This window comes from Coturnix japonica, chromosome 13 (genome assembly GCF_001577835.2).
Source record: "Coturnix japonica isolate 7356 chromosome 13, Coturnix japonica 2.1, whole genome shotgun sequence".
In the NCBI taxonomy this organism is placed as follows: domain Eukaryota; kingdom Metazoa; phylum Chordata; class Aves; order Galliformes; family Phasianidae; genus Coturnix; species Coturnix japonica.
In genome coordinates, this window is record NC_029528.1 from 2862707 (window position 1) to 2873076 (window position 10370).

The 10370-nt window shown below is 44.8% G+C and overlaps 1 protein-coding gene across 1 annotated transcript; it reads right to left on the reverse strand.

The window, feature by feature from the left end:
* Window positions 1–2880: 2880 nt before the first annotated feature.
* LOC116654041 lies at window positions 2881–9496 on the reverse strand. The gene is made up of 2 exons (XM_032447390.1): window positions 9335–9496; window positions 2881–8523 (listed from the first exon to the last, which is right to left on the reverse strand). Exon 2 carries the CDS (start codon window positions 4300–4302, stop codon window positions 3283–3285), a length of 1020 nt encoding a protein of 339 aa, XP_032303281.1. The 5' UTR covers window positions 4303–8523; window positions 9335–9496; the 3' UTR covers window positions 2881–3282.
* Between the last annotated feature and the right edge of the window lie 874 nt (window positions 9497–10370).

The following is a 10370-nucleotide window of genomic DNA, read 5'->3' on the forward strand; positions in this document are numbered from 1 at the left end:
ACACAGCAGCAGCGCTGGCTCCTGGAGGAAGCTGCCAGGCTGAGGGATGAGCACATCCCATGGGCACGCGCTGCAAAGGATGCACCTGCAGGGATGGGAGCTCAGGGGCTGCTCCTTTCCCCTTTGATGTTTTTTTTCTGTTCACTTGTACCGGCGATAGCTCTGTCATTTTGGGAAATGGAACTAAGGCACATGCATAAGCAGCCCCTGACAGCAATTAGTTCTGGCAGTATTTTTGTGGTAATGAATTCCAATGAAGCCGGGGTTGTCGGTGCCCAAACACTTCATTAACTGCTGCTATATCACCGTGATGCAGTTGAGAAATCACATTATAATAAACCACGTTTTTCTGCAGGCAGCAACAAGGATAATAAATGGGACGAATAATAATTCAGGCTATTCACAATCATCCCTATGCTTTAGAGTTCTGGAATTTTTGGTAAGTAGATTGAATGGTATATGAGGATGAATCGTATTCTGAATTTCTCAGTGACTCAGTTATTTATGGGCTTTTTTTAATGTATTCTTAGAGAATGCGCTCCACTTTGTCACACTTGCCAGTTAAACACTGAAGTACACACACGCTGTTATGGCAATAAGGCAAGTCATCTGTCATTTAGCAGAAAGTAATTGCAATCTGAATGAAGGAAAGGAGATGATAACTATTTCGATGTGAAGTATCAGGAAGTCTTTGTGTGTTTCTATATATTTACAGGATATAGTAAGTACTTTTATGTAAGTATGGAAATACGCAGCTTTTGAAAATGCCTTGAAAGGCACAACTGAGGCATTCCCTTCTTCCTTTTGCATGTATCAGCTGAAGAGAGCGGCATTATTCTGTCACAGCAAAAGGAAATTAATACTGATCACTGCCTTTGCAGCGATTAGTATGTCAATGGGGAAAAAAAAAAAAAAAAAGCCTGAATCTGATGCTGTTTCTGTTGAAAAGCAGCCTTCCGTGTGAATCACTTTAGCTGCCCATTCATTGGGCATTGTGGGGCTGCAGAGAGCAGTAGAGGAGTGGTCCTGAAGAGCTGCTTGGTCACTGAAGGGATGGAGAGGACAGTTTTCATAGCCAGGGGGAACTGAAAACAAAAGCAACCCATTTTCAGAAGTCTCTATTTGGCACATTCCCTGGATAAAGTTCATACATGTACTGGCATAATACAAATTTCCTCTCAGATCAGACGTATGATTACTGTGCTCTGTGCTGGTGAAGTCACCCTGACTCACCATTCTTGGAACCTGGGAAAAAAACTGCTTGTTTCACTTTCAAGAGAACATGTGGAGAAAGCTCAGAACCACAATGAGCTCTCATCAGCCCCATCCACCCCTACCCAGCTAAGGGCTGATGGGTTTCACCAAGAGATGTAATCCTTGTGCAAAGCAATGAAATGCCCACACTGTCATCATTAGTGGTGGTTTAAAACGTGTGGGAGCTTTCAAGTGGAGCTTTTCCTCATTTTTCCCTCTTAGATGAGGGCTGTTCATCTAAGAATTTGAGCAGCAAGCAGTATGGCTTCTAAGCATGTATTGACTGTGTAAAACTGGGGATCTTGTAGGGTATCTCCTATCTCTTTCTAGTTATAGTTGATAACCACTTGACAAAGCCAAAACCATGGGAAAAAGACTAATAATGGAAAGAGCCAACCTGCTTCTAAAAGATGGGTTTTATGTGTATGACAAATGCAATACAGTCATAAATCCAAAATGATCATTTATAAGGGGTTATTTCCATAATTTATTTCCTCTCTGATATGGATAAAAGCAACCAGGAGTGGAACAACAGTCCCACTCACTTTGTGATGCTACCCTGGAACCCCATCACCAAGGGAACAAAACGGGTGTGGGATGATGCTCTCCCAACAGGCTTTCTCTTCTCTGATACTTCTTGGGTACGTAGTAACCATAAAAATACCCTCTGTCTCTCCCCTGGTAACCCTTGGGCTGCACTTGTGTTACCCAGATGTGTAGATTAAGACTCCTTTGAACTTGTCTATAGCCCTTGAACGTGGCTAGAATATGACCATATTTTTCAAGGAGATGAGGTCTTGTAATAGTGATTACTTGATAAATTGACTTTTCAAATGATAAAATGGGAGTTGATTTGAAACATCAAACCCAAGCTCAGTCAAGGCCTTGAATTGCACGTGCCTCTTTGGGTTGCATGGAAAATCCAAAAGGAAAATATCAGGAGGAAAAGAGGGTCGAACCAGCTTTTTTTAAGACTCTACTGAAATTTCAGTATTCTTCCATTTCCAGAACATTCAGGAGCACTGCTGATCTACCAAGATTTTCAAGAGACCATTAACCAAACTAAATCAACTGTGGGGGTGCCATGACTTTGGTTTGGAATCTGTCAAGGAAACGCACGCAATCAGTAAATTTAACCTCCAGTCAGGTACAAGTGCTGTCTCTGCAGGTCGTGGTTTGTGCTACGCCAAACAAGAGTAAAAAATCAAACAGGAAGGGTTGGAGATTGGGTTTTCATTTCCAAAGTCTACTCATTGTGACCCTTGATTAGGACAAAAAGAATGTGAAAGAGCCTGTGTCAGCTACTAAAGACTGCTTGAGAATACAGAGGCTAAGTTGTATTTGGATTTTGTTGAAAACTCTTCCTGGGAAACTGTTTCAGGGCTCAGAAGGAAAGAGCTGTCTTTTTTTCTTACATCATAACTGGTTTTTGAAACATAAGCTTTTAAACAAATTGCAAATATTTGCATTGCAAGTAGGCTCTTTTTCAGATGTTTCAACTGAAGACCCAATTTTCCATCACAAATGGCTTTGATGGGAAATTTCTGTTTATCTCAAGCAGACTGTGGCAGAGAGGTGGGAGGAGGAACTGGTCTTTATGGTCCCATCTTTCCTCTTTGCCTTGCAGATCAACCCAGAAACAGAAGAAAGCTTTGATGGCAGCGAGGTTTATTCTGAGAAGGAGGAGAATGTGAACTATTCAGCCATCTCCACAGGATATTTTCCATATTACAGATCAAATGAGGAGTACTTTGTCGAACCTCTCTTATATGACTTAAATGAAGAAGGAGAGAAGCCTGAAAACAAAGATGAAGGAGAAGGTGGATGTGTGGAGCTTGGTGGAGATGCTGAGAAGGTAAATTACAAGGGAAATTTCTCCCCGTGACTGTAGGTATCTATTGGGCAGCACTCCCAGGCATTCACAGGTGGCATCCATCCCTCCTTGAATGACACATAATTCTAACGATCATTCCCATGTGTCAGCCTCACTCTTCCATGTACCCATACCTCAGCTCCTGTATATGTTTGTTACAGACCGCCCACCCAGCTCTGGGGACAGAGAGGAAGCTGTGTTCTTCCATGGCCAATGTAGAGCCAACATCCCAGCAGCTCCCAGGAGGCAGCACCTTGGAAGGCTGCCTTCCATCCTTCTCCCTCCCCACCACACCGCCAGGCCTGAACCGGCCCTTTTCTTCCAGTGGATACTTCCCTTACTACAGAACAGAAGCAGAGCTCTGCATCGGCCCAGCAATGTGTGACAAGTTTCCCACCAGGACAGAAAATTTGGAGAATGAAGAGGGAAGATGGGTAGAAGACAAAAACACTTGGTATTCTGATGCCAGCTGCTTGGTGTCCTGAGAACAAAGCAGCAAGCTTGTCAGCAAAAGGCAGAGACTGGCTATAGCCACATGAACATCTGTATGAATATGGAATAAATATACTTCTCCCTTTGAATAAAACAGTAAATGAGAAGCTGGACTCTGTAATGACAGCAGAAAGCAGCAGGGAAATGTCTGACTTGGGAAAAACTTGCTCTAGAAAACATGATGAAGGAAGAGGGTGAAGTTCAGAACCATGTTTTTCTGTGGTTAACAGTAAAGGATGGAGGTTTGCTTGAGAACTTGCTCCCTTCCAGGCCCAGAGTAGAGGAACTCCCAGTACCTCTCGGTCAGAGTGAGCCCTCCCAGTAACACACAATTCCTCATGCTGGGCACAGAATGATGAGATGATCCCTAATTCTCTTGAAGAACCCATGTTCTGCCGTGCTGGTTGGGATCCATATACACATGTTGTGCAGCTGCATTCAAGACCAAGTGAAAGAGGTGACCACACAGATAAAGAAGAGCAAATTCCCATCTTTACAAAGATAGTAAATCTACTCACAATGCCAGCAAATAATCTGCAAATTGAAAATGTCCTTTTTACCTTTAATCCATACCTGCAGGTCCCCCAGTATGCCTTGTACAGGGCCAGTGATGATCTGTTGTTCATGGGAATGTGTGACAGCTGTGAAACGACAGTGCCAATGCAGAAGGGATGTGCAGCCATGGGAAACGGCCAGCGGGAAGAAATAAGAGTTATTTGAATCTAAGCTGCTTGGAGGAATTAAGTGGAGACGTAATTTCCAGTAGGAATTGGGAAATACATTTCCTCTCCCCTCCACTACAATCCTTCCATTGTATTAATGGCATCTGTTAGACAACAGTCGTACACAAGAGAAAAAAAGCATTTTTATTTAAAATCTTTGTCAGTAAAATTTTTTGAACACGTTTCCATTATGTCGGTCTTCATTTCACTTGCGCAGTCAGTAATGAAAATCTTCCTGATTACTTTAATATGTGCAACTATGGGCTTCCATAGTGTTGACTCTGGAAGACCTGACAACAGCATCCAGGAGCAACTTGACATTGGTGAAGCTTCGCTGATTTACACCAGATGAGGATCTGTCCAGAAAAGCATGGCTCAGTGTTTTCTTTGCAATTGAGAAACGTTGCAACACACTCTTCTTACTGCCAACTATGTCACCTCTTTCAGACACCACACAAGTTGATGAAACACGACTTTTCCCATTCCTGCTACGTGCGCAGACAACTTCTCTTCAAAGTAGTCCCACTTAGTCCAACTATTTAGTGCGTTTGTGAGTGCTTCTGTGATGGCTGCATGTCATTAGCTGCAATCTCAAACGGATCTCTTTGGTTGAGTTGGTGCCAACTCATCTCAGTGTCAGATGGCTGTGTTGGAAACATAGGTAAGACAACCAGTGTGGCTTCCTCATCCACAGTCCCTGCCTGGTGCTCACCACAGCATCGTCCCATCCAGCCACTGGTCCTCTTCAGCCATCACCTTCCCAATTAATAAGAACTCTGGCTGAACTGTGTCAGACTGTATGGAAGAGGTTTTAAATACAAAGGTTTATGTGTTGGGTGCGTTGAAAGAAGGTCATGCCAAATATGTGGGGTTTTCTGAATTGAACAGAACGGAGAAGGGAAGGAATTCTGCCTTGAAATTGGGTGTGATTTATTCTGAGAATATTAAATTCAGCTTTGCTATACATTCAGCATATTAAAATAGCTCGCACTATGTAATACCACATCCACAAATCTCTCTTATTTCCACTGTGTAGAAAATAACTGCTTTCTATTGGCTGTACGTGGTAATTTATGGGAACGACAAACATCTGAAATCAAGGATTTGGAAGATGAGAATATTATAAGCTTTACCCTTCTGGATCAGAAGAGTCTAGTTTTAAGCAAATGCCAGCAAATATCATATCATATGATGCCATCTGGAAAGCAGTGCTGAACTCTTGATTTTAATATATTTTCCATACAGCTTTGCTCCAAGGTAGAAAGGATGGGAGGCAGCGCTGGACGTTCCTGTGATTCTCTCTGAGGCTTACACCGCTTTATTACTTTTCCACATAGTTAACATCCTGTACACGGACAGCAAATGATTTGCCTCAAAGTGATTGGAGGATCGGATTGCTGCCTTCAAGAAGACATGGTGTACCTTTGCCCCAAGAGAGGTCCCAGTGTGCTGGAAACAACAAACCATTGGGTTCAGCCCAGCGTACCAACACCGTATTTCCTTTCATCTCTTTATTTGAAAAATTCATAATTATTGCCCTAAGCCCTCAGCACTTCAATATTACTGCTCTTCTGGAGTCTGCAAAAACAATCCGCAATTACTTTGATGCACACTGTGTAGTCTTCATTGATCCCATTTAAGCTTTTAATCTCGCGAATACACAAAGTTAATTCATGAAACAAAACAAACAAACCGCAGCAAAAGATGCGCTTTCATAACAAAAGCGGTGATGACCGTGACTGTGGGGATTTATTACAATGCAGGTTCTTCTTTCTCAATCGCTGATGTTGGATTTCGTTTGGAAAGGAGGAAATGGGACTCAGTCACAGTGTTTGTTAATCCGCGTGCCTTGGGGAAAAGCTGACTTCAAAGTCAGTGGAAAGGTTCACACGGACAGTGCAGGGTGTGGAATTTCTCTGAAATCAGCTAAAAGGTTCCTTCTCTAGTCAAGCATTTCAGCCCTTAATTTCTGGACCCAAAGCATCCTGAAGTCTTTGAGAACACTCTTTCATCCAGGTTGGGCCTGGGCTTCCAGTTTCTCCACCTGGTACATAGCGCATCTGGAATGTTCACTTGCTATAAACCTGAACCCCTCCAGATGCTGTTTTAGGGAGAAAATGATCTCACCACCATTCAGCTGTGTCAGTAGTGCCTCCTGCCCCAGCGGCTGTGTCTAGCTGAGCTCTGTTCCCTCTCCAAAACCTGATTATGTTGGCATATATAACTTAATGACTTGACTTGGAGCTCTGAGATGACACTTTTGACAAGGAGCAACTACCAGAGCGGAGCAGAGCCAGGCGTTAAACAAAGGGATGGAAATGACTCATGGACACGAAACAAGCTGGCTTCCATTCAGAACCTCTTTACAGGGAGCGCTGAGAGGATACCCTGAAGTAATAAAGGGACACATACCTCCCATACAGGAACAGGCACACGCACAATGTTGGCAACTGTTGTGTCCTGGCCCACAAACACAGATCTGTATCTGTCTAAACAGACAGATATCCATCTATCTAGATAGATGTTCTTTCAATTTTTGCTGGAATCCAAGTGAGGTCTCTGCCCAGAGCAATTATTACTCAGATATGAAAAGCAAAGCTGTGGTGAGATGAAGGCGCAGGCTGTCCTGCCTGTAATCCTTTCCTGGATAATGACACAGGTGGGAACAGATGAGGAGAGAACAAATAAGCCCATTGACCTCTGTGATCCCCATAAATCTACCTGTCCCTACCCCAGTGCTACCAATTCTCATTAACTCCCTCCAGCCTCCTGGGCTGCTTAGGGCACTTTGGCCTTTCCCAGGAATGAGTGCTGATGAGGTTTGCAGGTGTAGGGAAGGCAGAAATACCAGCACCTGATACCAGTTAGGCAGTCTTTATTTTGGCTTCTGCAGCAGCCATTATGGTATTACACATGGGAAAAAGAAAGTGTGAGCTGTGTATTTTAGTTAGCAGTGTTTTATCAAGGCTGGTGTCCTTGGGCAAGGTTCTGCTACTGGTGAATTTAAATGGAGACGTGAATTCCCCAGGACAGCCTTAGGGAGAAGATCTCCTGGTCTGTGGTGCTCTTCCAAGCTGGTGTTGGAGGAGTCATGTTGGGCAGTGCTTCACATCCATGGCATTCATGTGCAACTGCTATTGCATGGAACACAGCAGCATGCATGCTGACGGGGGAGAAAAGGATGCAAAGATATGGGAGGATTAACAAACCTTCTGCTATTGGACCAAGGTGCAAGTATGTTCCTCTTGGGCTAGTACTAACTCCAGCTGGAGCAAGGGGTGAGGGCAGGGGCACTGTGTCAGAGCAGAGGGAGTTTGATGTAGAGTGAGGAGATGGGGCTATGCTGCAGGAACAGACAGAGACCTGGCTGGGAGGCAGCGATCAATGCGGAGCTGCAGTCCCCTCTCCCACTCTGAAGCTCTGCAATGTTTGAGACATCAAAAAAGATTAAAAAAAACACACCTCAAACTCCAGCACAATCTGAGCCTGAACAATAGCGCTCTGACAGCTGCAGAGCATTTGAACAACGTGTCAGATGGGAAAGTTTGTGAAATCTCCCATATCCCACAGGAGGACAAGAGCTGCAGCTTTTCCTGGTTCCTCTGACCGTGATGTCTCCGTGGCATTGGGACCATCAGTGCGTGGGATGTGTGCAGGTCTGGGGGAGAGGGGAAAGCACTGGGGAATGGAGCTGGCAATGCACTGAATGAGGACATCACGCTGTGAGGCTGTGCCCCAGCTCCTCCCCTTCCCATACATCCTCCTGGGGACCCTGCACTTGGTCCCTGTGTAGGGTTTGCTCCCTAAGACATTGGGTAGCAGCGTGTTCATTGCTTCCTGAAGACCTCACTTCCTTCGAGCACCCTCATTGATGTACACAAGTGACAGCATCCCACCCTGAGCAGCTGCCCCGTTAGCACCTGAAACTGGGTAATAACAGTCCTTAATGAAGCTTCATCTTTCTGTCACAGTTCACTTTCATTAATACTTACATCTGGCAGATGTACCCCCACGGGGGAGCTGGAACTGTGAAGCATTCGGCTGTTGCATGCAGCTGGTATACACGCAGCAATTGGGGGACGTTCTTCTAAGCAGCACAGTATGTGCAATTTTATTTTCAACTCATTGTAAGTGCTGCCACGTGTCAGCCTGGAGAGTGGTGCTTATTTTAAGCCCGCTCATCTGGTGAAATAAATAACGGCAAAACAATAACAATATTTTCAGGACAAGAGGTCTGATGTAGAAGAATGGTTGAATGCTGCAACCACTGGCACGATCACAGGGGTCAAGCTCAGAGAAGGGTACACCACTGAGCTGCTAATTACAGCAGGGTGTAATTTAAGGCTTCTTTAGCAGCCAATGGTGTCAAACGCGTGCCATTTTCCAGTTGGATGTATGCATTCAGCTGCTAAGTCTTCCGCAGCACTTTTGGAAGAATAAACATTTAATTAAACAATCTCTTTGAGTCCTTATAATTAGGCTGAAGTCTGTTTATAATTAATTCATACAGAATCATTAACCGAATGTTTAATTGGTAATTACTCTATGAAAACAAATTAATCACCATACTTCCCAAGCCATGATCCTCTGCCTATGCAAGGCAGCAAGGCATTTGGCTCTGGTCTATCACTGTCTTAAGTTATTTCTGGTTATCCATTGAAGCCGTGGCTACTCAGTTTGGAGTGCTGGCACAGGAAGCCTAAAGCTGCTGAATGCAGAGCGGGGCAGAGCAGTGGCTCCTGTAGTAGCAACTGGAGCTCACTTTTGGGTTGCATCCCACCCTCTTGGTGTTGCTGATGGCCATGGCTTACACTGATCAGCCTGAGCATCCCTTGTTCATTTGGCCTCTGAGGAAATATTACAAAGTGTGTGCCTGCATGGCCATGCAAGAATTTGTGACCTGAGCCTGACAGGACCTATCCTGCAGGAAGGTCTCAATTAACCACGATTCATTGCTATCTGATGGGTGGATAACCAAAGAGCTCCACTTTACCTGAATCATATCCACCTGAAGCTTCTTGCTGAGTCCGATTTTGAGCACTCAGTTCCAGCTTCTGAGCAAATGAGAAGTGAATGGGATCAGCATAGCAGACAGAAAGTTGGTAACAGCCCCTCTCCCCAGGTGCTGGCACTGTGACAGCACTTTACTGGGCAATTTTTACCAAAAAGGAAGCCTACACCACTAAGTGACACAGTAGACGCTGAGTCCCTCATGCTCTAGGTATGAATCATAGCAGCTTTAGGCTCTTAACAGCGTAAGTAGCTTCACTGAAGCGCTAGAAATGAGGGTTGAGCCTGTTTTCCAGCTTGGATGCTCCAGGGACCCTGTGCTGATTGCCAGATTGCTTCCTGGATGAGAGCGTGACTCGGCCATCAAACATTTTTTTACCCTTTGTATTCGGTTTTATGTACCCAAAGCTGCTCCTAATGGGGTGCAGATGTTTCTCATACTCGGTTATCACGGAAAATGGACAGGAGAAGGAACTACTGAAAACTCCAGAGAAGCTGAGGGGAAACCACAGCACTCCTGACTCACCAACAGGCAAATGCTAATGGGCTTTTGATTTTTGCCTTTTCAAATATTGCTGCCGCTGTCCCACGGGGAAAAGAAGGGACAGAAATCAGGATGATGCTGCTTATCGAGGAAATCTGAAGTTTAATAAAACATGGAAACAAAGAGAAGAGATAGCAGTGGGGAGCCTGGCAGTGGCTCTGTGAAGGAGAGGAGCAGCCAGGGGTGCTACCAATATCAGTGCTGCTGGCACGGATTGCACTGAGTGCAGCTGCTGTGTTAATAGTGGTTGAAGTTCATTCCCTTTGGGCTCTCTTGTGCTGCATGACTGGGACAGCCCTGCTGATGGGGCTGAAGTTTCCATCAGTCCCCTTAGCCAGACACAGAACCTCCAGGTGCAGTTCCCAGGTCTGGGTTGCATGGGCTGGAGAGAGCACGGTGCAGTAGCAGCAGTTAGTGGGTAATAAAACAAGCTGACAGGTTCCTGTTTGCTTTTATGCACAGAGGTTGTGTAAGT

Bases quoted from the DNA above. Each gene is read 5' to 3' on its own strand.
- LOC116654041 (XM_032447390.1), bottom strand. From the start codon at position 4,302: ATGGCTGCACATCCCTTCTGCATTGGCACTGTCGTTTCACAGCTGTCA.